General features: G+C 35.9%; 1 protein-coding gene across 1 annotated transcript in view; it reads right to left on the bottom strand.

The window, feature by feature from the left end:
- Nucleotides 1-21,896, bottom strand: part of LOC137920409 (solute carrier family 7 member 14) — a 40,992-nt gene extending 19,096 nt beyond the window's left edge. The window contains exons 1-3 of the mRNA XM_068763755.1: nucleotides 21,848-21,896; nucleotides 9,487-9,538; nucleotides 8,529-8,667 (exon numbers count right to left, since the gene is read on the bottom strand). Of these exons, the coding sequence (XP_068619856.1) occupies nucleotides 8,529-8,667; nucleotides 9,487-9,494 (147 nt within the window). The 5' untranslated portion in view covers nucleotides 9,495-9,538; nucleotides 21,848-21,896. The remainder of the gene's footprint in view (nucleotides 1-8,528; nucleotides 8,668-9,486; nucleotides 9,539-21,847) is intronic.
- Between the last annotated feature and the right edge of the window lie 5,924 nt (nucleotides 21,897-27,820).

Genomic DNA, 27,820 nt, shown 5'->3' with positions numbered 1-27,820 from the left:
AGACATCCCGTCTGATCCTGCAACGATCTCGAGGGCGGACCGTGAATCGCTCAATATAGCGCAAGATTGCGCCCACCCGCCAGCCTTGTACCCTGTCGATTACGCCAATGCCAGCAGGTCTGCCTGATATACAGTGCAGAAGTTGACCAACTCGTATTACGTGTATTATTATCATGTGTGTACGGTATTACAATATACTCCCATGTAATCTCTCTAAACTTGTGTTTGTGTATAGGTTTTTTAAGTTATAATAAAGCTTGGGAATGTTTTATTCCACTGCTCTGTTTAAGTTTTCATAGACTCTTCTTTTTGATTCTTGATTTTGTAGATGTTGGTTATACAATAAATCAGATAAGGGCGCGATTGTAACACTCATAGCTTTTAGTTGAAAGAGGCCGTCATAAGAGGGCTAAATCCGAGTCTGTCCACTTTGGATGGATGTTCTACGCCGAGCTTGACGATCCAGTCGGGTCTCGTCTCTAAAATACTTTAAGGCTCACGGCTGCCTTGGCGCACTGCCACTTGCCAATACGATTGGCTATGTCGATCATTTTCGTTCGTCTGGATTTGCTTATTCCTGGATCGATCTTATACAGAGATCCCGAACATAATAAAAATGAATTTCCTTGTGCAATAAATTCACGTAACTGGAAAGGTATTTCCATTATTACTTCGCTTTACTGCATCAATAATGTAAAGGGATTTCACACAGAAAAAACATACGCGCGATAGTATTTGACACCGATTCGTACCTAAACATTCGTCTTATATTTGTAAATATTTGATTTAAGAATGAAAGTAACTAACTAAATCTTATATACATATAAATATAAATATATATATATATATATATATATATATATATATATATATATATATATATATATATATATGCTAAAACTGTTAGTTCTTTTATTGAGTTATTAATAATAGGAGTTAATAGTTTTAAAATATAAGGGATATTTTTAACACAGCGTTCAACTGGGTCAACGCCTTACGTGGTTACAGTTTATAAAGAAAGGTTATAGGAGCGTGATCAATTAAAAGAAGCGCGTTCAACGATAGCTTAACACGAATACAAGGCGTACATTTTGTTTTCATCCCTGCAATTAGAGTTAATTACTGTATAAATAACTTAACTGGAGAACAAAATAAACACTTTCTCTGTGTCTGTTTCTACCATCACCAGTAAAGAAGGTTAAAAGCAGGCCTGAGCTAAAAATACTCGTTCAATGTATTTAATGAACACAAAACCTTCTTTCTGTGTTTCTAATAACATATATTTAAAACTGATTATAAATGTGATTGCAGTTATCAAAGTATGGATATCAGATGGTCTAGGATAGTTTTATAATAATGACGACAGCTGCGCTGCGGATCTGTTGCTTATAAATTTGTTTCTCAAACAAAAAATCATGCTCTGCCCCTCTAAAACTATAAACGAGTTCAAATACATTTTCACCGCAGTCCGCCCGCAGTACGGCATTATAAAACGTTGTAGAGAAATAGAAATTTAATTACACGCAGTTGACGTTTACCTCTTTCACGTTATAAAGAAATTTTTCTTTGAAGATAACACGAATAAAATAAACTCGTGCTAACTCTTAGTATTAGATAATTTTCTGAAAAATTAACACAATTCAATAAACAAATTTCCATAACTTCCTTAGCATTTAATATCGATAAAAGTTGTTCTTACTTTGATATAGTTCTAAAAAACGTTGTAACGCTGCATCTTATCGTCCCATATGTCAAAATTTAAATTTTAACAAAAAAATTTAAACGTGAGAAACATAAAATACAATACAGTAAAAAATATTTGAACATTTGGCGGGGACGGTACATCTCAAGTGGCGTGGGGACGTGGAAGCGTGCTCCCGCCCGCGCACCAGCTTCATGTCACACTACAACAGGAGTTTAGATCCATTGCCCGGGAAAAGGACCCTGGCTTCAGTCACGTTCGCTAGTTAGGTGACGTCTCACGCACCGACGCACATTCTTTGTATCGGTTGCGTTCACCAGCTATGTGCCGTATCACACGCCGGGGTTAATTCGAATTTATGTTATAAATTCTTGTCATGGTTCTTCAACTTCATTTTCGGAGCATCTTTAAAATCACGCCACAATCTTTATATCGTCTCACACCCTTGCACCGGCATGAACATATCCTATCAACTACTGGTGCTCCTCGTTTCGACCTGTTGCCGCCTGAGCAGTCCAGGGAGATCGTGCGGCTGCTTACCACCACCATCAGGGGAGTACCGACCTGCGGTGCAAAATAAAACCAGACCTTCTACCCTTTATATAGAAATATATATTTCTTCTGTTGCCGAGTACGCTGTTTTCTTTTACCTTGGGCAGGCTAGAAGGCAACCCGGTACAACGTTCAGCAAAATAAAATTGAATTTAAATTTATTTATAATAATTGTGAATGATGTGTAAAAATAATAGTATTAAGTAGTATAATTTTTACTCTAAAATAACTTGAACCTTAATGAAGTATATAGATATGTATTATCATAATAACAAATATTTATAAAATTTTAATTTTTGAAGGGATTCATGTTCAATATCTGGGAGAAATATTTGACTTAAAAAATTATAGTATTTTGACGTCATGAAAACATAAAACGGTCGATTATTCTAGAAATGGATTGATAAATTTGGAAAAATAATTGAGAAAATTTAAATGGTAAATAAAACATGTTAGGCAATTTAGTTTCAACTTTACTATAAACTTTAAATTGCTTTTGAAATTGAGAAATGATGTAATCAATGTTAAATGAAACAAGTAGTTTAATATAGGACGCAGTGTTTATTATAAATTTAATTAACATGTGGCCAGTACCTTTGGCAGGAAAAGTTCTTATGAAAAATCTACCGTATCTTTCGCCGTTCTTATGGAGGAATTCTTTCCTTATGGCGTGATAAACTAGGCAAAATTCCTGGCTTCATATATTTATACCCCTACTTTTTTATTTCTAGTCAATTATATTATTTATTCGTTTATGGGTTAACGCAGTGAAGACATTTTGCGCTAACAACTATTGCCGTTTTGAAAGACATAAAGGAGTAAAATAAAACCGAGCTTATTGTTTTTTTTTTCAAATCGAGAAAAATACGCTTCGTAACACTCTAGCTGTCATGTAAGTCCATTTCATTATGGTACACAAGAGTTTTGCTAAGTATTACATTGCAAACATTATAGGAAACACTTGAAATTAAGCAGAATAATGTGATGAGTGTAAATATAATAATTAATATTTACATATTGTTTGTTCGGATGCAAAATTTAAAAAAAAATAAAACTACATTAACAGCAATTATGTAACGAAAATAATGAGATGAAATTCGAAGAAAACGAACAGGTCAGCTGGCAAGCCTACGATCTGGTTTTGGACGCTAAGGTTTGAATTAAATATCTTGCAAAATGGAAACAAAATATGCTCTTTTAGTTTTTTCGTTAATAATAAAAAAAGAAACACCTAGAATTTACCTGTCATTTGATTGTTGAGATTTTTTAAGAAGGACCTGCCCAAGGTTGCATTTTTTCAATTTTTTAGGGCATTACTGCCTTCTAACCTAAAAAAACACTAAAAAAAATCAAAAGTTAAGAAGAAAGGCGCCGGTGGTAGGTACAGTAATTCGTTAGAGCTTAACGAATTTTTGAGTTGGCGGTAAACATAAAGTGTACCACTTAATGGCGGTAAAATATATAAAAGAACTTTATTTTACCATTCTATTTTGTTGTCTACTTTTTTCTGTTAGATATTGGGCGAAAATAACTAAAGAGACTACTAATTTTGTAGAAAAATAGTAATTGTGTAGTAGAGATTTGGTTATTTATAATTGTAAGGTAAACATAATAAATAACAACTGGTTTATAAAAAATAATGTTCAGAGGCGAATAAAAAGAAACTTGTTCATTGGTAGGTATGAATGGCGCTGCACCAACGGCACGAAAAGCTTTAAAAGCAGTAGTTTTTTTATTAATAATTCCAATTTGTGTCGTTAGGATGTTTTACGTACAATATGTTTTTCCCTTTTACTCAGCGCTGACAATAGCGAGACGGTTTGCCGCTATTTGATACGGATCTTTCTTCTCCCTGCTGCGTGTCACGGCAGCCTTTTCTAATTACTTACAATTTTTCTTATAAGTATTTATTTATAAATCTTACCTATATATTATATAGGTAAGATTTATAAATAAAAACAATACAACTTAAAACTTTCACTCAATTACACATTAATTGTTTCTATATTTTATTTGAAGTCGCTGCCTAAGACCGTTAAATACGTTACTTAATACCTTGAGGTTTAAGATAATGTGCCAGGAAGTCATTAAAATATTCTAACGTAGATTTTTTTCTTTTGGAGGTACGGTAAGTCGAACAGAGGTATATCAAGGTTTTCACAAAAGGTCACGTGGTTACAAATTTTGGATTCGAATTGGCAACAATGTAAGTGCTGAAAAGTTTGCACTGTGGAGCCGTCACATGGGCCAGCATCGTTGTCGATTATTTGAAAACGGTGCGGATACTGCTTGCAGTACCTGCACCCGCTTAACAGTCGCATGAGATGAAAAGATGTTTTTAAGAGTTCCCGCACTTTGTTCGTACCAGAGAGTTCGAAAGAAGTCCTATAGTTTGTCGACCCTAAGCAGAGGTCTTGTACCTAGCCTGCATTTTAAAACATGCGCCGGTGGAGAGTGCATTACAGTGACGCTTTTAGCTGTCAAGTCGCCTGCCTCGTTACCGAAAATAACTGTACAGCTTTTGACATAGGTGAAGTGTAATGTAGCAGACTTGCATGCGTGTATCAAAGTGTGAATTTGTGTGACGATGGGGCGATTTGATTCTGTAGTGCGACGATAGCCGATTCCTCCGTGTGAATGATTGTGTATGCGTTCGGGTAGATGTTAAATTGGCCTACGAGCAGGCTTTAAAAGTGGAGAGGTGCTTGGCCTGAAAGACCGAGCAAGAAAATTTAAGTCTGTATTTTTGGAAGCGATTTGGCGGCCTTGCGGGTAAGTAACGAATGCCGCTCCCACAGAGGAGTCATCCAAACCAGTTGTTAATAAATAATATATTGTATTGAAAATATTTTAATATCGTACTTGTGATGTAAAATCTCATGTCTTCTCTTCTCTCTTGTTTGTAAAATCTCACTATCTACTTAAAAGAATACTGTTCGTAATGCCAAAATATAAAAAAAACTAATTAATTAGTCGTAGGTTGTATATGTAACAGAACTCAACTACTACAACTTCCTTTTTGTATTAAACAACTCGATTCAGTGCTTACACACACACACACGCACACACACACACACACACACACATACATATATGTAATATTTAATAATCATTTAATACAATCCCTTGCAATAATACCTTTCTTTAACCACATAAATACAATAATTGCTAAATATTAACATTATGTCGCTAGCTTTTAATCTTTCTTTTTTATTTATACCGATCCTAATTCTATTAAATTACATAGCTTTATGAAACATTGTTGTAATAGTCATTTATTTATCTTCACAGTTTTCCATTTATTGTACAATAATATACAAAATTTCGAAAACTTTCAATCTGAACTTAAAAATTGCTTCCTGTACCTGTGGTGCTGCGACGATATGGTCAAGTGTAGTGACAGTATTTTACCGATAGAACTAAAAAAATATTCACTGACCGAGTCTCAAACTAATGGAGTAGATGAGCGATATTATTATACAATCATCTGTTTATGTGTCCAGCTGTAGGGCGGCACAATAAACTGATCTAACTTACTTCAAAACAATATGTATTGAGGATGTAATAGATCGGAACAAGAGTTTTAAATAGTCAGAGTTCAGAGTCTTTTGGACAGAGACAACAGGCGAAACTGAAGACCGATGAAAGCAGCATTATATAGTTCAAATCATAGCTGTTGAGAGATCGAGGAGTTATACGGGCTGTTCTTCGACACGTCTGAAGACTTGTGGACGACTAGTCTTGAAACGCTTTAGGAACATGTTTAATACCGTCCTATATAAACACATGACTCCACAAATGTTTGGTGGTGATGTTCTTAAAAACGGTAATAATAGATTGCTGAAAAATTATAGATGCTTCTCAATTCTGAGCCATGTCTACAAGTTGTTCTCAAGGGTCATTGCGAGTCGTCACGCACGCAGGTTTAATGACCTCCAGCCTCCCGAACTTTTGAATGTTTCTATAAAGGCTTTAACACCATACATCACATACATACGTTGCGGCATATTACACTAATATATAATATGACTGATGAGTATAATCATTGACGGACTCGCTACTAAAAGCTCACCTCTAAATATTCTTCCACCTCTCACCAACTTGAAAGTCTCCGCGTGTAGAATATACTTCACAGGTTCCATTCTAATCTCAGCCTATCAACCTGACCTCTCTAGATCCGGCCGTCTTCATTGCTGGTGATTTCAACAGCAAACACGAAAACTGAAATCCCGCTAGTGTATAAACTAGAACGATATCAACCTTTTTAAAATAGCCAAAGAGCTAACCCGGGCTTCCACGACCATCCGCTACCCGCGTTAAGCACTCCCTCATAGGGCCTCAAGAATTGATATAGCCCTCTTCAATAATGTTAACCGCTTACGTCCAGAACATCGAGAAACATCATCAACTGGACTCATGTCAGGTTGACTGCCCCGTCTTTATGCATTTGAGCTAGCATTGTAAAGGCTATATAAGCGAATCTTACTTCGCGATATCAATTAACTTCCCTCGGACGCACAGTTCGGTTTTCGTGTGTGCATCTCTACTCTTCTCGCTAATCATTGGCGACATTCTGAAGGATCCTAAGGTCACCTAGCTTAATTCGCTAAAGAGTGGTCATTCCCGTCGGGTGGTCGAGGACCAGATCCTAGATAGATCTCTTATCGATTTGGTGTACATTTCTCCTGCCTTGGGGAAAGCCGTCGTAGACGTAGGATGTCCAAGTCCACCTTGATACCGTGGCTGCCGAATCGGCGATTTACACCGACGGCAGCCACGTTGAGGATGAGGTGGGTGCAGCGTTCTGCTCTACTGTTAAAAACTCAAGTTGGGTAACTTACAGTGCAGAAGCAGAGCTACTGGTATTGGCGAGGATAACGGGGTGCGTGGCGGGCTAACCAATCAAGCTCAGTTCTTAGCCACTCGCAGTTCGTCCTTCGGATTGTCTCACGATCAGACTCACCCTATCCCTTAGCGATAAAAGTGAAAGAAAATATTGTGAAAGCAAGAGAAGAATGTCAGAATTTAAGGTATTATTGGTTAAAAGCGCACACTAGGACAGAGGAGAACCAGAGGGCGGACCAGTTACGAGAGTACCAGAGATGCTTAGGCTTCAACATAAAAAGAATCTCTAGTGCAACTGTGACGTTGCGGAGTACCAGATCGTGATAAAAATACAACGAAACAAGATAAAAAATGTGTAGTATTCTGTATGAAAGGCAATGAAAGTAAGGCGATATGTGAAAGGAATAAACAGAATGGAAAGGAGTGTAAGGGATTGTGATGATAAAAGTGGAACGAATAAAGGATATTGAGGTGTAAAAAAGATGAGAATGAAAATAATAAGAGTATGTGTAAAAATTATTAATGTTAAAATAGTTTCCGTAAACCATGTCAGGGGAACTACGAAACAGAGGTCGCCACAAAACGAGGGCCGTAATAAAAACGTGATTCTCCTTAGTAACCTGAAAGTCTCATAGGTCCAAGAATTCTTTAAGACATATTCAAATACCTATTTTGAGGCACCCTCTGTTCACCCAATTCCCTCATAGCGCATCTCGGTATTCCCCCGCACCTCCCCCAAGGTCATGTAGAGACATTGTAAAGATGTCCCCATTGATCCCATTGCAGGGTTTCCGCAATCTAAGTACCATACCTCACACGCTACAGACACTCATAACACTGCAAGCGCCGCTCACACACATTTTACACTACACACTTACACGAGTGCAACGTCTATCTTCGTGCGAAAGTCATAGTGCATCTGGAATGAGTATGATGCATAAAAATTTTATGTAAGTTCTAAGTAACTGATGAATCTGTAAAAGCCCTCATGGCCAACAGCGACAATAAGATCAGAAACAGCAGGTAGAGTATATTCTGTCTCTATGCTTTTCATTTGTAGACTACGAGAAAGCTTCGGGTTCGGTCGTGACTTGAACAGTTCTTCAGTCTCGGGTCGACTGTCTATACATGTATCGAAGTGCTTGTATTAAAACGACACCAGTTTGCTGAGGCCTGTCCCTTGTAGTTAACGTCTATTGCTTTATTATGATCACGGAAAATTATAAGATTTGTCTTATTTTTTCTTATTAATGAATCTTGTCTGGTAACTAAATCGTCACGGAAAAACTGATCACTGCTTATTTTAAATAACACTTATATTTAAAATAAGCAGTGTTATATTCATTACAAATGTAAATTAATATAAACATAAACTATTGATGAAATAAACAGAATTAAGTAAATAAATATAACTAAGACTTTTACTTACTGATAGCCGTTGCCTAGGAACAGTTACGCTCTGAGTTTCAGAATCCCACGGGTCCCTGGTGCGGATGAGTTTAGTAAAGGTGTTGTGTGCATCGCGACGGAATTGGACCCAGTCTACCTCCCGTATGCCTCGAACAAACCTGCCATAAAGTCTATATTTAGTTCCTTCATTTATTACAACAAACTCTTTTCATTTAGTGTTTTCTAAAATAAATACTTGTCTTTTATATTATTTTATTGATATTTCTTAAATCATCGCTGAAAATAATTATAGTTTATCATAGTGCTACCGAAACAGCTACACCTCTTCTGAGGTACGCCGTCCACTACGCAGCGATTTCCTTAGACGCGGTACAGCGTTTCGGTAGCTTTATAGTTTACTAAGCACCTTCATAATTTCCTATTACAGTTCATTCATCGAAGTAATTTTATAGGGAGTCTTATTAAATTTTGCTATCAACTACTAATGAAGAAGATGAATACAGAAAATTGAAATCTTCGCTACATCCACCTTAAGATTTTCAAATCGAATGATCAGCAACGATTATTTGACGAAATTAAGTTTTCTCGGCAAGGCTCGCGCATTCACTGTCTTTAAATTATTCATAACTTTATCTATAAATATATTTTTGAATTTTAGTTATAATCAATTAATAATAATTTCATAGACATATCTTACGCATAGTATGATCTGTTCTTGTACTTTAAGATTCAAATTTAGTTGTGTATTGATTTAGAAGTAAAACGACGTACGGTCTCTTTAAAGGTATATTGGACTCTTGTCTGCGACATACATACGCGGTAATATTTAAAACGCTACTGCCTTAATGACGTACGGTCGACGTTATGCATAAGCTTAATATGATCCAAGACATAATGTTAGTTGGTCGACTTTATTTTTAAGGTGGATAGAACTCATGTCTGAAAGCTATTTTTAGTAAAAATAATTTGTTTTTCACCTCTGCATCTTCGTTTTCTGGTGATCTACATCGATGTTCTACCAGCCCCGACCTGTTAAAAATAAGATCAGTTAAAAATATACACTAAAAAGAACATGTGTTTTCGAAACTTGCGTGATACGTAAATAAATAATCAGTAACATACTGTTGAACGTAACAATATATTTCAATATATTACCAACGAAGTCTAAGTTATTTTAGCCTCATTTCCAAATAACATCGACAAATTTGTAGGAAAAGTAGACTATAACTACTGCCCTGCGGAAAGCAGAGCCTGAAACATGTATGGAAAGAGATTGCGATAGATTCTTGAAATGAAGAAACAACTTAAGAATATTACGATGGGTTACCGAAAACTGCAAAGGTTATTTATTTTAAATACAAATCGAACCGATATTCTTTTTAATAATAAGTTGTAAGTATATTTTTCACGTATTTAACCTGTATTCAAAACACTAAAATGCTTATTGTGAACACGTATTCTGGATGTAAAAGGCCTTTTTCATTAGTAATATCTGCTGTCCACATACATCATCACATTGACCCTACATTAAAAAAGCAGATGCCCTGTTACCTTTACGTGTTGAGCCTTATTATGATCACGCAACTTTTTGCGAAAAACTTATAAAAACTTTTATTTAGTAAACTGTTGAACTACCTATGATTTCCCCTGTCGCGCCAAAAAAATGAGCTTTACATTTTCTCCCTTAAAGCTTTTACTACATATTCTCAATCACCTTGCAAAAAGTGATCGCTATGAAATTGCATGAATTACTTGATTTTTTCTATAGGAAAGCGGCGGGAACAGCTAATAAATTCTGCTATATTAAGTTGTCAGAGTCAGATAGTAAAAAAATATATATATGCAATCCCAATTTTTAAAACTCTATTACTTTATTATCATAACGTTCTTTATAATTTCTTAAGACATTGATTTTGAGATAAGGCGTACCATAGATTAGTTGACAGCAAATAAACTATACATTCACACCTTTCAAAATTTTCACACCTATACCTAGTGTTATATTTTCTTATTTTCCCTAGTTATCTGTAATAATATATCTCGTCTCGTATACAGCATTACTTGTGTTATTTTACAATCAAGTGGGACCACTAACTGGCCTTTAATTCATCAATTCTCTTTTAGTTAGCAATGTCCAACAATGAAGTTAATGTTGAGCTTTAAGTACATTCTTATATGATCCGAATTTAGTGACGATTAGAACGCGTCCTATTAAATACCTGTTGAAAATTGAAACTGATCAATTATGATACATTACTGGTAGCTATTAACCCCGATCGCAAGTGTGAATTAAAACAAAAATTCAGCTCGTACAAATTATGCATTCTGCATTTCACCTGGAATCGTTGCCCATGTCATTTACGAAAATATTTCGATGTATGCCTACGGGACATGATAACTAAAATCGATGTATGTATGTAAAATCGATGTGCGATATAAGGAATAAGTAATTTTGTTTTATATATGAAAAAAAACCGAATCAATAAGTTCAAAAGTAAAATCTCTTTGCTTCCGTCTTGTCAGTAACAGCAACAATTAAGGAGGCGACCTTTTAAGAACAAACAAACGAGTGAATAAAATTTGGTCATGTTACTATCATTGTTAATTGCTAGTTTTAATAAAGTAAAGACAAAAGTTGACCCGCGAATAAGTAATAAGTTTCAACCATTAATGAATTGAATTTGGGCTCGTGTGTCGGTACGAGTTTTGTAAAATAAATTTAAGGGTTATCGATTAGTTCGAGATAAATCTTGAGCAGTCCTGGTCCGATCCTCTTTTCTTTTCAGCCGATAGACGCCCACTGCAAGGCATAGGTCTCCCCCAAAGATATCTATCCAGTCAAGTTTTGCGATTATAGTATATCCCCCATATACTATAATCGCCAAACTTGACCGGCGGGTTGAAGTTCACATTGTGGCACGGCATTGTATTATGGCACGCTAAAGACACTACTACCTACCCTCTGAATAATTGTGAACAGTGGCAATCCCTTATAGGTTAATGCACGAAGTGTGAATTATATAAGATTGTATCCCAGGAATAGATCCCGCAATCTACTATCGCAAATGAAAGGCTTGGTCCTCTACAACTGTCCTGGTCCTACACAAGCTTTTGATAAAAAAGTAATATTACTGAACATTGGAATGCGCATGATAGCAAAGTGTGTGATCGTAATCGATGTGCAAATAAATTCCAAATACTACTTTTCACAATATTTCAGAACTACTTTTCACAATATTTCAAAAGACGAGAATATTTATGTCTTGTGGGTGCAATGATGGTTGTGTTGACGCCATGTGCGGACTAGATGGATCCGGATTAGCATCGGTTGAAATGGATGCTTCGTGAAGAGGTTCTCGAACTTTATGCCAACTAAGCTACTAGTTTAGTTGTTGTGATGCTAGGACTGTAGCGGCACCCAGTCGAAGTATGATCGCACGGTGGTCATATGGGTCAGAGTTAAACACATGAATCACCAATCGTGAGACATCATCAATTGAGAGTGTTATGCCTTTGACGATCGCTATGGCAAGTATGTCTGAGCGATGCTCTTCGACGCTAGGCTAGCACGAGGGTTCTGTAGCCTTAACGATCTCAAAGTTTAATTGGTTTGAGAGGGCACATACCGCTCTCCTTCGATTGTTGATGGTATTGGCGTTCCAGCACACTAGGTACTATATACTTATACTTTTAATGTGTCCAGCTAGAATGGTTACCCCTCCGAAAGCAAATAGTGTATCAATGTCCAAGTGGATAATGCTAGATCAGTCCTGTATGATGGTGTAAAGATGGTATAGTAATTGGGGCTTGGGCTGTCATAACTGTCCGACAGACTGAAGCTTCCAGGTAGGTTATGCATAGGTATGTCAATGGGATCGCAATGCCAGGACGTTTTATGCCACCGCTCCGTGCGCTGATCCTATAATTTCCTACAAGTTTATAATTAAAAATTTTTGATCATGGGTTGGTGTCCCCTGTGATATACGAGCCAACAATGACTTCGACGAGGCCGGTTAATATCCGCTCCACTAGCAGTGTAGAGTGCGTTGTCGTTCGCGAAAATGGCGAGTTAGACTTTGCTATCTCTTGGTATATCGCTAGTGAATAGCGAATAGAGTAGCGGAGAAAGACAAGGATCCCTAAGGGACACCTACTTGAATGGGGCTGGGGGTAGAGAGGACGCCTTCCGCTCTAAAGCAGAAAGTGCGGTTCGACAAGATGGTTCATATGATCTTAACGAGTCTATCCGGAACGTTGAGTGCGTATAATAAACCGTTGTGCCCGACTTTTTTTACTTTTTTTTGTACGCACGAGTGGCGATTTCGGAATCCGAACTGAGAGCTTTTGTTTAAGAGAGACGTCTTTAAGCCGTTTGAGAAGGATGCGTTCGTATAGTTTCACCAAGGTGTTGAGAATTATAGGGCGATAGGATGACGGACGTTTCCTTGGTCTTTTCTTAATCCCTACCACCAGATATCTGGAAAAGAGCTGGGCTATGGGGGAGTTAAAGATGGAAACCAGTAGGAGAATAAGGTGAGGTGGAAGAATTTTCAGGACTCTGTTGGATATGCCATCAGGACCCGGGGAAAATTTGTTTTTGAGACCTTTTATAAGGTCTGTGATCTCTTCGGAGGAGACGGGAGGGATTTCCGGTCCGCTCGGTGGGAGCGCAGATTTGACCCGGACCTCAAATTCGACCGTACACAGATGAATAGGGGGTCCACAGGAGAAGTTGAGTCAGTACATTGTTGCTCTAAGCTGTCGGCCAGACATTCGACTTAATACTTAGTATTTGTAAAATTACATTGTTAAACAGTGCTAAGTCAAGTTTTTGGGACAGCGTCTGGGTGATAAAGGAGCCCTTATGGCTAAACCAAGTTCTTTGGCTGTTTTGTATAGGTTATAGCCATTGGTATTGTTTGAACTGGCGTTCCAGCTGTCATGCTTGCTGTTAAAGTCGCTAACAATCAAAACTCACGGACCAAAGGAGGTATGCGTCTTAATGTCCGAGCGGAGTATCTCTTTGTTACATGGGAAGTATGCAGATACCAGTGTGAATGGAGGGTATCTGGTGAGAGACATTCTACATGCTGAGACTTCCAGGTTGGTGAGTGGCGGAGGATCAAGATGTGCTCATATTCGGCGAGCACCAAAAGCTTTGTGCCTCCTTTCGCGGCGAAAGAAAGGGGAAACGCACGCAGATCCACCCTTTGCTTTAATGCACGCATTTAAAAGGTCGGGCCATTCGTCTATGGATTTACGAACGGTTTCCATTGGAAACTTGATCACTGCTGCCTCCAAAGATTTCTTGAGTAACTCAATATTTGGGTGACGCTTAGAGCAGGCTATGCCCTCTAGCAGAGTCCACAATTTATAGTCCAAATGGTTTAAGTCCGGACTAGCCGAAGGTCAATCATCAGCCTTTAAAAAAGTAAAAAGAAGTCTATAACATTTTGCACAAGCCAGTTTTGGATAGTGCGCCTTATGACCACACCTTTTTCGCAAAAATGGAGTTTTGTAACCCTTTGAGACGCCGCACCAAACCATGACGTATATTGAATGATGGCCATGGCCTCACTGAACATAGGCCACTACCCCGAAAGCTTCTTTATAGCTGTGTACATACACTCGATCACATTTTTTGTTGTAGTCCTTTCGGTAGTAAAAATGTTTTCAGCGGTACAGAGAATTTTTCTCTGTTTTTCGTCCGCATATTGAAGTAACAGCTGTTTTGATCTTTCAACTCCCTTTTGTTTTAGTACCTGATTTAATCTATCTCTGTATCTTCGGTAATCCCTTAGATCTATCTTGTTAAATAATCCGAGAAAGTGTCCTCGGTGGGATTCTCATTTCTCTGGAAAGGATTTTCTGCTTCCTTTTGAGATTTCGACGAATTCTGGCCTTGACTTCATTAACAGCCTGGTTTGTTCGAATGGACTGCGGTCGGCCGGATCTCTCACGGTCATCAACAGACATGGTTTCAGTAAAACTTTGGATGGTACGATACACAAACATTCGACTATTCCCTACCTTTTCCAATTTTTCAAAAATATCGGCTGGCTCCTTATTTACTTTGTACAGTGCAATTACTGAAATCCTATTGTCTTAAGTGGCCGACTCCATTTCCAAAATAATAATTTATAAACAAAAAACATAGAAAAATGGCGGGAGAGATGTCTCGTTTTATAAATTATGGGTAAGAAACATATTTAAACAAATGTACATAACTACGTTACATATATATTTATGAAAAATAAGATATAACACATATTACGCTATAACATATTATAAATATAATACAATAATAAATAAAAAACATCAAACTTATTTGAACCGCACTTGTCTCAGAAAGAATAAGTAAACAGGAAGAAAAAGAAATGAATTAACGCATAAACATAGGTCCTAACTTAACACGTCTTATATTCAGCGGTCAATCATTCCACAATCAAATTTAATATAATTTTATATAAAATATAATATTCATTTGTACCTACACCGCGCGAACAGTGTACTGGTGGAGAATGCCTTCGGCATTAAGTTCGCCATTATACATAAAATGTATAAAAAGTGTTTGAATAATTAATAATTAAAATTAACTTAATTTAAGGGGAAAATAATTTTCAGCGCTATTGATGCCACTTCAATGGACTTATATAAACTCTTGAACAAGATAAGGGAGTTAACAAAGAAGGTTGATGCCCTCACTTATGATCGTGCCTGCACTTTTAGATTCAGGGCCCAATCTAGATCGCTCTCTCGCTCGATTAGAATAAAGATAGTTAGCAAACATATTCAACTATGCACCAGAACATAGGACTATGTAAAAGCTTCCGGCAATCGGTAGAGGCAGCATCCGGTTGCGCGTAGCCTGACCGCCATTTGCTGATTAATAATTCAGTTTTCAAGATTCGGTTTTTGATCGATACGGGTTCAGATATCTGCTGCTACCCGCGACTTTTTGTAAAAGGCCTTTCTAGCGCCTCCGACTTAGATATTTATGTAGCCAAGTTCAGCTTTATTATAACATACGGCACCATGTCCCTCTGTTTAAATTTAGGTCTCATGCGTGATATTTGTTGGAAGGTTGTAGTTGCCGACGTAAGTAATGCAACTATCAACTTAAATTTTTTAACCCACGCTTGGTTGACGGAAAGACCAAATTGCCCACCACAGTTACTGAAGCTTGAATCCAAGGACCCCGGTATTTTGCCAACATCGCCGTCTTACACCTTCTAAAGTGATGGCCGCGAAGAAGTTCCAGGAGATGCTGCGATGTGACACGGTATGCCCCTCGACAAGTTTGTGGATGTCACCATTACACCTGGCTAAAAAACGTGACAGCAGCTAGCGCTTTTGTGGCGATTACTGCCATCTTGAACACCCGACTGCCATATCGGCGATTTCAGCCATCGTCTCGAAAATTGCTCCATTTTTAGTGCGCAACAAATTCCCGTAGCAAATGATGATGTTATCCAAATCGCAATTTCAACATCTACTGGCCTTTTTTAATTCCTATAAATGGCTTTCGGATTGCCAAATGCTGAGGTGGTGAACGGACTAGATTTTTGTTTTCCTTATGTGGATGACCTACTTGTTTTCTCCAGTTCCTTTGAAGAACACGCCGACGACCTTAAATTTATCGCATTTATCCGAGTATGACGTAGTATTGTAAACGCATCGAAGTATGTATTAGGTGTTGATGAAATTACATTTCTTCGTTACAGGATATCGATATCCGGCACTTTCCTACATCTTGAGCGCATCGATGCCATGCAGAGCTGCCCTCTTCCCAAAACTGTGGAATTCCTTTGCACATTTCTTGGCATGATAAACTTTAACCGTAGTTTTTTACCCGGTGACACACAGTGACAAGCACCTTTGAAGTTGCTCCGGCTAGCTTGCAGTTAAAGGGCCTAAACCTTTCCAGTGTATTGATAATCTTATAAGTGTTCTTGTAGCACGCAAGACTTATCTGGCTAAGGCAACAATTTTAACGCACTCAGTTTTTGCTGTCGAACTCTGACTATTCACGGATGCTTTTTCCTCGCACGTTGGTGCATGTTTGCAGAAACATATAGATTAGGATTGATAACCGTCTGTCTTTTTCAGCAAAAAGCTAAACAGAAAACAGTACGTCTGACCGGTGTATTACCGGGAGATGTTAGGGGTTTGAGAGGCTGTAATACATTTGCGACACATTTTGGAAACACACCCTGTAAAAATTTACACTAACCTTAACCCACTTTTAAATTGTGCTCTTATTCAGAGCCAAGCGTAGCTGCCCCCGTGCAACTATACAACATATTCTTTATTTCCCAATTTATGACGGATATAGTACATATAAAAATGAAGAATAATTTATTATTTTATTTTAATTTATTATAGACAATTACGCTGCACTTGCCGTGCAGTAATCTTTAGACGCAGAACTGCAAGGGATGCTGTCCGCTTCGTCCCTAAATTTAATAAATTGTAGCATACCAGATATTGACATTTCTATTTTTTGCGATGAATCCACTGAGTAGACTAGTTTTCCTTGCCTAGCTCGAACTTTCTGTCGTCTATTCTTTTAGAAAATCCATAATCTCAGTCACCCAGAAACACAGACAACTTCAAATCTAGTAGCCCTAAGATTCGTGTGGCCTAACATAAACAGAGATTGTCGCATCTGGGCGCGATCGTGCATCTCTTGCCAGACCAGGAAAGTTTCTAGGCACACGGTCACTCCTCTTAGAACATTCTCCTGTCCTTCCAAGCATTTCTGCTATGTACATATTGTTATCATTTGTTTTCGTTTCGTCTTTACCTCTTTTTCAAGGCTACCAATATTTTCTCGCAGTTGTAGACAGGTTTAATTGCTTGTCCGAGGCCTAGTCGACGGACTACGTGTTTTGGATTTTCTTCTGTTCTTGCGATGGATCAGAGTCGGTAATTTCAGTCGCCGCTTTTTCACTTATGTAACTACGATTTTAAACGAGTACACTCTGCTACCATCCCTATGCAAACGGTACTTGTAGAACCTATGCATAGGTAAATCAAGGCGGTTTCATCTGCTACCAAGAGTCTGGCATAAGTTGATGGTATAAAGTTGTACTTGTTGTTCTTCTAGGCATACGTGCTGCTTTAAAAGAAGACCTTCAGACTTCTTCTGCTGAGTATGTTTATTGGGAAACGCCTTTATCTTCCCGGCAAGATTTTTGATACTTCTGCTTTGTCAGATCGTGTTGAGAATATCAACAACTTTTTCACCCAACTTCGTCAACACATGGCCCGTTTACGACTAACTCCAGCTTCTCGCAACGGTCAACGACCTAAATTTGTATCCAAGGGCCAGCACACTGCATCTCACGTATTTTTACGTGACGACAATATAATGTCCGCGCTGAAACCATTGTATTACGGACCCCACGAGGTTATTTCTCGGAATGACAAAATTACCTCTACGGGCTTCAATGATAGGACTGTGTTAGTGAATTTAGACATAGTCATGCTAGCATTCATTTAAAGCAACTCGTCCCCATCAATTTCTCAGGCACCAGTCGCACTAGTCCCCCAGTTTGTCGTGCCCGAGCCTATTGCAACCACCAAAACAAACAAAACAAAGTCTGGTATAATGGTCCGATTCACGACCCGATTAACTTTATAATCATTTTTGTCTTTTACATTAAAACCATTATGGCCTATTATATTTGGGCGTGAGAATTTAATATATTTATATTTTAATATGTTGGGTTGCGGAATTCCTAAAACATGAAGCTTAAAAGTACATTGTAATGTAGGTTGAAATCGTCTTTTAGTTTTGTATCAAAATGTTCCTCTGACGTCATTGGACGAAAAATCATATCAATTTTTAAGTTATGAATATTTGTATCAGAGTAAGATAATTAAGTTAAGACCGTAAATTTTATTTGTTATCTTCGTAATTGTTTATTTTATTTATTACAATGTCATTTAATTTTCTCCGATGGGGGTAATATGATGACTTTTTCGACCGCCACGCGCGTTACTTGAAGACACACGACCCGCATTGGTAATATCGAGCTGTTTTTTATTGTCGATTTACGTAACATACGCTATGTGTTGTAACATTTTACAAGTCAACATCAACTATCCTAGTTTAATTACACCAAAGCAGAAGACAATATCCTATATATCTATTTTGAATTATGTGAAAAGATGTGTTCCATTTATTGATGTCAACTAAAAGTACCGAAGTCAGGTCGACTGAGAAATAAGTGTTCATAACTTAAAATTCTTTAAAATTGTCTCTCTCCTATGTAACAAATTTCAAAAGCTTTAGTTGCGCTTAGTTGCGCTTTTCTTTAGCGTTGCTATCAGTCCTAAGTAATCGAAACTCATTAACTAAGCGTGTACTCGTTTATTTGTATCGATTTACAAATTAATATTATAATATAAGATATGAATTGTATAACGATTTCAATCTCAGATCTCCTTTTAAATTTTCAATATATTTATTGCTGAGTCAGTGTTTTCCTTTCTCTTGGGAAATTGTCAGACAGAATGATGGGAATCATTTTTGTTTTCAACAAAATGCATACGTCATTAAGTTTTATTCCCATGAGATTGCATCATGTTTATCGCTCTTTCTAAACGTTGCTACGCAGTCGTGTCGGTGCAAATAATTACAAGTAATTGCTTAAAAACTTGTGTGTGGATAGAAACACGATCAAAACGAATGAGCCAAAGAATTATCAGTAAAATTTGCCAATCCGCCTCCTCGTTAACTATGGATATGAAACTAATAAACACCCACAGTTAACGTCGCAGGACAATTTGAATAAGTAGTTGAATATTATGTCAGTGTAATTTTTACCTTATATTGTTTTATTATTACATTTCGTCTGTAGTTCACAATAATAAATCTAAAATATACTAAAAAGTTGGTTGACTACACGACGGCTCACTTAGAGTATTCACCGGAAAACAACTAAAATACTGTCTGCAATTTTATTTCTGAAAGAAGTACAAACATCAGAGTTAACGAGACATTGCTACTTTTAAAAAAATTTATAAACTCCAGCTGTTTATAAACTCCAGCTATCCTCAAAAAACAAGTAACTTTATACATTTTTTAGATAAAACCGACATGACACTTTTTAAGTCTAAACAAAAAGATAAAAGAGGGAACACTCACAAACGTCCAGTGGACGATAACTAATATTAATAGCTATAATTGAAAGTTAAAAAAGGTGCAATACCAAATGCGACATTGGAGAATTTCACTCCTAAAGACATTCCAGGGTACTACTTCTTCAAAAATAAATTGTACCGGCATTTACGCTAAGTGGGAATACATTAGTATTAGAAGGATTCGACTTCACGACAGAAAAAGTCATCGCCGCTTCTTTAGCAGATCTTAACTTGCCCTTAAAAGTTGTAAAAAATATTGAAGATAGATAAACAACGTCATTACGCTGTGATGTATCTTAATGGGCTTAAAAGCAAAAAGGAAATAAGCAGATATAGATTTACTACAGAAAAAGTATATAATTTCTGCTCTAAAGTAAAAAACGGGTTTACAATTTCATCACATAGTTATGCGCTCATTATTATTAGCTTGACATAACATTTCTTACACTATGATTTATGCCTTCGGAGGTAAGGACACAAAGGGCTTATTTATATTAATTAAACAATATTTTTTATTTTAGTTATAATAAATGTATATCTTTTACTAATAATAAACTAATATAATGTATCATTGACTATAAAAAATATATGAACGTCATATATTATTCTATATATGACATTGATTATGAAAAGTAAAAAAAAATGCGTCATTCACAAACCACTTAATGGATAGTTGATAATTTTATTTAATTTATAGAACCAAACATTACTTTGAAGAATACTGCAAAATTTATTTCTTTAAAAACAATTACAACTTATATATTCCGATAGAAGTTACAAATAGAGCGGAACTTTTATTGTATATTGCTGAATAGCTTCTCCAACCTGAACATGTTGCTTGACCTCTATTCTTTTGAGGTTCAAAACCTATTGAAATTGTTGGTATCTTCTTTACATGATCTGTTTATTAATTGATCGTACAAAACAGTTTACTCTATGGCGTCACATGCATCCAGCTAAACTTTTCTCCTGCGTTTAGACTTGTGCATTTCTTAATTTTTTCAAGAAAGATATGATTATAAATTTATGTCACCATATTTAAATTCATTTATCATTTTATATTTTATTTATGCCGAACCCTTAATAGCTGATGCATATTTATTGTTATGAAACATAATAAATGCAGAAAAGGAATATTTAAAATATCCTTTATATTTCGTCAGCAAATTTAATTTTCAAAACGTCACATTTTGATTTAATTCTTGGTATATAATATTCAACAGTCAAGGCTGTAATATTTTGAGCCTAATCAACATGTTGAAAAATCTTAAAACTTATTTTTATGATTTACATAAAGCTTTATAAACAAATTTAACTGTCTATTCTATCTACTAAACTGTTCATGGGATACACTTTAGGGCTTAAATCGATTACTTTTTCTAGGTCCCTTTTAAGTAATCTTAATGCAACATACGTTGAAAGCGTAAGTGACGTAAAAATATCGTCAGCATGAACATCGCCAAAAATAATAATTTAAATCGTATTATAGATATTTAATGCATAAAGTTGTAGGTAATTTAAATAAAAATCATACTTTTTCGTACATTATAGCAAAGCCTCTGTTATAAAAGATAATTCGGAAGGTTTTACATTTTTCATTTGTTCATTTCTTCATTGTGATTATACGTGTTCAGTACAATGGGTGTAAAACCCTGTCAAAATGAATATTAATAAGATAAGTGTTGCAAATTCAAATGAGGCGAAATCATTACCTTTTCTTATCAATAGCAATGATTTATAAAATATTGATTTATAAAATAAGAACTACACAATAAAGTTAAATATAATAAAATATAATAAAGTATAATAATAAATAAAAAATCACAATTCAACACAGGAAATAAATTAATTAACAATTACAAATACACATAACCCAATTCTTTCTACTTACTACAGTTTTTAATTTTCTAAGCCTATAAAATATTGCTATTATTTATTTATATATTTATTATATATTATAATTTTTTATGTTAAGTGTTAGAAGAATTGTTATAAGTGCATTTGTTAGTATTTATTACCTATAAATTTATTAACACATGTCTCGCCTATGCTAGAAATTATCGCTACAATAATATTAATACGTTTGTGCGCAGCAATAAAAAAATTATAAAAAATTAACTAAAGGTCAAAAAATAACAAAGTCAAATTAAATGATTCGGAAGTCGGTCAGTAACTTAGAGTACTTACGGTGGCGCTTTTAACCGCTAGTTGGCGCCGGGCTTTAGCGAGTAGTTGCACGAGAGATGAAACCGTGAGTTGCGAACCAGAGTCGGAGCCCGACACGTCCGTCCACGAGGAACAACTCCGCCGTACTATAACCGCTTACTGCTTATCGACCCCGCGCGGACTCGCTCGCCGCCCCAATACGCCGTCGCGCCCGCCCACCGCGCAACCTTACCAAAATGCGAAGAGCTTTTAAACAATTCATCCGTTGTTATGTATCCTCGCCAACCACGACGCCACTGGTGGCCACGTGACACTTCAGTTCACTTTCGACAAGAACCGCCGAGCTACTTTGTAGGCCGCCGCGAAAAATTTCAATTAGCTAAAATAAGTTCAACGAAAGTTAAATAAACACAAAATAATTTTAGTGATTAGGCGGGCTTATAAAAAGGTTCAATTTTGATTATAACTTAAAAAAAATACATGTTGTGTTTTGACGAATATATTGTTTGTTCAGCAAAGAAACGAAAGTTGTTTATTTGGTGAAAATGATGTCGTCAAGTTGTCCTCTAGATCTTCGAGAAAATTCTTACTAACGACTTTAAAGGTTTTCAACAACACGCCTGTGTGAATAAGCTTTTCTTCTCATATGTTTTGCTTTAACTCAGAATGTGTTTTCGAAGAGTTACAAAAGATGCTGTTCTTGAAATGTCCCCATAAAATAATTAAAAAGCTACTGTAAGTTTTCGTGGTGGCCATCTAATGTCACCCCTGTTCGATACGATACGACCTTCACGCTGGGATTACACATGTGACTAGTAGCCCCATCCTGCCGGAACCATAGAGTCATACTCGTTGAAGGAAGCTTTGTATGCAACAAGTTATTTAAAAACAAAAAGCGAACATTACAACGGCCTAGTCTTTTAGCATATTTCAATTCCAAAATGCTTATGAAGTTAATTTTTTTTATAAAACGTAGTTATGAAAATGAAATTTGTGATTTATAAATATGAAAAATATAAACGCAATGTTAAAAAATTACTGTCTGAAATACAATTTATGTAAAATTATAAATTCTACTAACTCATTTTTAACGGAGATTATTAAAAAGATTCTTAATATAATGTTAGACAAATCATAGAGACGAAATTAAAATTGGAATAGTCCACTATAACATTTATTCATTAAACTTTACCTTTGATGTCGAAAAATTATTTTGAAAATGAGAAACTCATTGATGAAAAACCTTGACGTACTTTAAATTTTCATTTTGTATATTTTTAAATATTTTGTATGGTATTTTCAAAACGCTCATATTTTGAAAATCCTTTACACAGCACTTATCATCATTACCATTATTACCGACGCAGGACGTCCAATAGTCCTAAGCGATATATAGATAGGCCTCCCCTAAAGATTTCTCTTTACATCGCGTTGAGCTGCTGCTGTATGCTTACCAATAGGGACCGAACACACACAGCAACAAATAACATTTCAATATAAGAATATTACTAATAACTCTAAAAAAATGCAAAATTTATATCAGTTTAAATTTTTGTATACTAGTTTATTCCTTTTTAACTAAACAGTACCCTTACGAAGTATTCGTATCAGAACCTAAAAAATAAATTTCAGCTTTGGGTAACGCGTATTAAGTTATTGAAATAGAAAAATGTACAAGTAGTTCCTGTTTTATTTTCATGATCTGCGCCGTACAAATTCCCTGAATTGTGAATATATATCGCTATTACAAAAGTGTAAACATAAATGTACACTTTAAATTCGAATCTGACAATTTTTTTGTTTTTGGATATGACATATCCATAAAAAATATTTTTTAGTTGCAAAAACGTTACAGTTAAATTCCAAACAGTCTTAATAAATAGAAAGTTTACAGTGGTCCATTAAAGTAGATCTATAGTTATTTGACCTCTGGAATAGCAATACCTTCTCTATTGCTTCCTTCTTATACATACATACATATACATATATGTGTGTGTGTTTTGATTATATATATATATATATATATATATATATATATATATATATATATATATATATATATATACTTATTGACGTAGTACACCGAATAATATTTTGTGGCCTTTGATTTATCAACTCTTCATGTCTGGCTCGCTGCTACTGTCAGGTCTACTAGACCTTGAGACGGCCCCAATGCTGTTATTTTCTTCTGTACCCACCCTTTAGTCTAGACGTGCATGCAATAGATAGCAACAAAGCAACATGTGTACTCCGCAACAGAAAACGCAGTGTTATATAGCTTATGAAAATTGAGTCAATTATTTTAATTTTAGACATCAGTATGGTGGAGTTGTACACCTACACCAAAAATTATGCGTCGTTGATTAGTGTTTTAAAGAACTGTAAGTGTTTTAAAAGCAAAATCAGTAATCATACACTGCGGATACCTAAAGACGTTAAACGGCTCCGTATTTCGTGTAAACGTAGACTGGAAAACTTATTTGCCAGCCGTAGTCTACAAATTGGAATTATAATTATTATATTATTATAGTTATTCTCAACGTTTGCAAATCTTTAAATATTACTGTAGAGTTAGGTAAAGCAATGCATAGTACCAACTTTATAGAGATTTAGAGAGAGTATAAAGAAGACAAACATCCTGTTTTCTCTAGCCGCATAGTCAGTTCTCAAAATCGTGTTTTATAATTTCCTTACTAGTGTGTCAACGTTTTTCTCCTGTTACTCGATATCGAATGTAAAAAGTCACGCACAAACAAATTAAGATTTTTCAACCATCCTAATATACACGTATTATTCACAGAATTAGATCATAAGAGAACAGATTCTCACAGATGGTTATCATGGAGCACCGCAATACATTTATTCATATTATTATAAATAGAACATTTTCGATACTAAAACCAGAAATTAGTACATGCATAACGAACATTTTCATATAGACCTGGAGCAACCTGCGATGGCATCATTTATAAAAACATTTAGGCACTACTTTTACTTTGCCGCTACGTCTACTTTTACTCTCACAATCATATCCATATTTTTACTGTCATTCACAAAGCGACACTTGTATGTTACAGTCTTGAGACCGAGACACACGCTTAACTTTCCGGACGTCCTTCGTAGCATCTAAGCACTAGCAAGAAAGACTAAGTATATAATGTAAACAATAATGTAATTTCTTTTTAAAATAACTATCTAAATATATATATAACACCTACTAAACCTATCTACTAAATTCATGCTTATATGCTAAGCTTTGTTGAAAATCACGTAACCAAAGAACCGTCTTAAAAGTGTTTTGTATTTTAAGTATCATTTATGGTGCTTATATAATTCAAACAAATTTATCCACAATATCCAAAACAAAAATAATGTACAGATTTCCTTGGTGACAAAAATGTAATGTTATGCCTATATAGAATATAGGCTTTTATGCCTGCCAAGAATCCATTTTACATCGTAACCAAAACAAAACTGCAACCATAGTTCTAACTAGTTTCTTGATGATATACGTTACGCCATCTAGAATGAAACAGATACGCTTTTTAAGTAATACTTCACAAAATATTTTTGAATGCTGTCATTTCTGTTTTGAGTGAAGTAAGTGTGTGTGAGTAAAGTATATATAGGTACATGAAACTATTTTAAGTGATACTAATATTATTCTTATACTATAATCACACGTTATTAACCCATATGTCGCTCTCGTGACACATTATATTATTATAACTGTTTGAACTTAATAGAACTTTGCCAATTGTTTTTTGTACGAAATATTAGTAAAAAATGTCAAAAATTATTTTACCCTCTCAGATGAAAAAAATGGCGGCATAAAATAAATACGAAATATTACTGAACAGACATCTATTGAAATTTTAAGATAACTAAAGTGGAACGTACTGCTGCTAATGGTAACCGATAGATGTCAGCGGACGTAATAGTGTGGTAAAACGTAAATTTGTGCATTGCTGTATTGAGATTCCCCGCTGAACTTATATATAGAAGCTTGGTATTAGTTCCGCGGTACTACACTTTGAATTTAAACCAAAAGTAAGAGATGCGGCATTATTACAATGTATGTTCCCCGCTACGTGCCAAATATTAAACTAATTGCAAGAAAATAATTGCGTGTTCACAATTGATTTAAAATTTGTAATGAGTCTGAGATAAATTTACTGTGTTGGCATTACGACTTTCACAGCTTCATCGAAAACGAGTAGGGATCTTTGCATTTAATCGAATTCGAATCACACGGTAACATGAATTGAATTAATGAAAAAAAAAACCAACAAAGGATAATTAAATGTTGTTAAAAAATTATTGAATCAATAAGTAGTGTTGCCCAAGGTCTTAATAATAGCTCTAAGACGATTCCCAATCGACCTGATAACCATTACTAACCAGATCTTGGGGGAGAGCTTCCCACTCCTCTTCGAGCGTTGTCTTTAGCTCTACGATGTCTGCAGGCGCTGATTTTCTGGCCCGGACCATGCGTTTTAACTCGTCCCATATGTGTTCAATAGGATTGAACTTCGTCCAGAAACTCACGAATGATTCGTGTTGTATGACAGTGGGCATTATCGTGTGTATGAGGAAAGCCATTATAAAGTTTTCATTAGGAAAGACGTGATTAAGGACTTCACATATCGATCTGCAGTCAGACCGCATCCTCGGCCTCTACCAGGAATGAAAAAAGAGCAGTTTTTCCTTCCACTGCCCGCCCACATCATATACGAACCACTGTCTTAGGACAGTTTTTCGGCGAAACAACATTGCAAAAAACGCTCGCCGGGAAGCCCGATAGACTCGAGCTCTCCTGTCGCTGTCATGCAGCAGACACACTCTGCACTCGTCAGTGAACTGGACCGATCGCCGTAGTTCAGCCATCCAACCGATATGTTCGCGAATAAATGCAAGGCGAGCTTGCAGGTGAGCTGTGGTCAATTTAGGGCACCTGGCAGGCCGTTTTGGAGTCAGGTTGGCATCATTTAGCCCTCTTATAACCGTCTATTGACCAACAGTGACTCTCCGAACCTCTCTCAGTCGCTGCTGCACAGCAACGCCGGTGAGACTAGTAGAGACGATAGATCGGTCGTCTCCCTCAGAAGTACGTTGTCCCCGACTGTTATCTGGCCTCCTGGAGTAAGATTTTGTCTTTTAGAACCTTCTGTATACAGCAGATGTGCGCAGATCTAGTCACGCGAGTGTAGTTTCCATACCGTTTCAGAAATCTTAGAACTCGAGGCTCGACCTATAATCAAAGCTACGATATAATAGATAGCGCACTTAAGATCATAATTAGGCAAAGTTTATCGAACGTGTCACGTGTTGTTTTAAAGGGCATAATAGTTTAAAAGAGGCATAGTACCAATGACTGTTCCAATAGGTAGTTGAGTGATACCGTTTTTCAAATATAATTGAAGAACACGTGATGTATAAATTATATTTATATTGAAAAATTCTAATTTCTGTTAAGAAAACAAATAATGCATTAAGCTTCTTAGAGAAATCTGCTCCGCCAGTGGTTTTTTTTCTATATATTTTTGTAAATGAACTAGTAAGATCTCCACAGGCCCCTAATTAATTACGATGCCTGCTAAAATACGTTTAAAAGATTTACTGCATCGTTAGATATAGGCACTAAGCCTATAGTGACTTTCTCGAAGGTCAAAGCCAGAATTTAGCCAGAGTGTTTAAAGGAATTTAAAAAAAGGTGGAAGCAGAAATAAATCTGGCAATTGCTACTCTTATTTATAATAGTTGAAACTCTTTAAGTGCAAACTGACAATATTAACATGCTAATAGAGCTTATGCGTGAGCTAAGGGAAAGAAACTCTTCAACAAAATATCTAAAATTTACCTACTCTAAATGAAACAATAGACGCGCTATAAAAATGTATTTATTTTCATTTCACTTCTTGTGGCAGTGGGCATTACAACAAAATAAAATCTAGATTGATTTTGTAATTTTTTTAATAATATAACACTTACTCT

Source organism: Battus philenor, unplaced genomic scaffold (assembly GCF_028537555.1).
Source record: "Battus philenor isolate CCGP_79_NKW_IND1 unplaced genomic scaffold, ilBatPhil1.0.hap1 SCAF_1, whole genome shotgun sequence".
Lineage (NCBI taxonomy): Eukaryota > Metazoa > Arthropoda > Insecta > Lepidoptera > Papilionidae > Battus > Battus philenor.
This window is presented reverse-complemented; position numbering and strand designations above follow the sequence as displayed.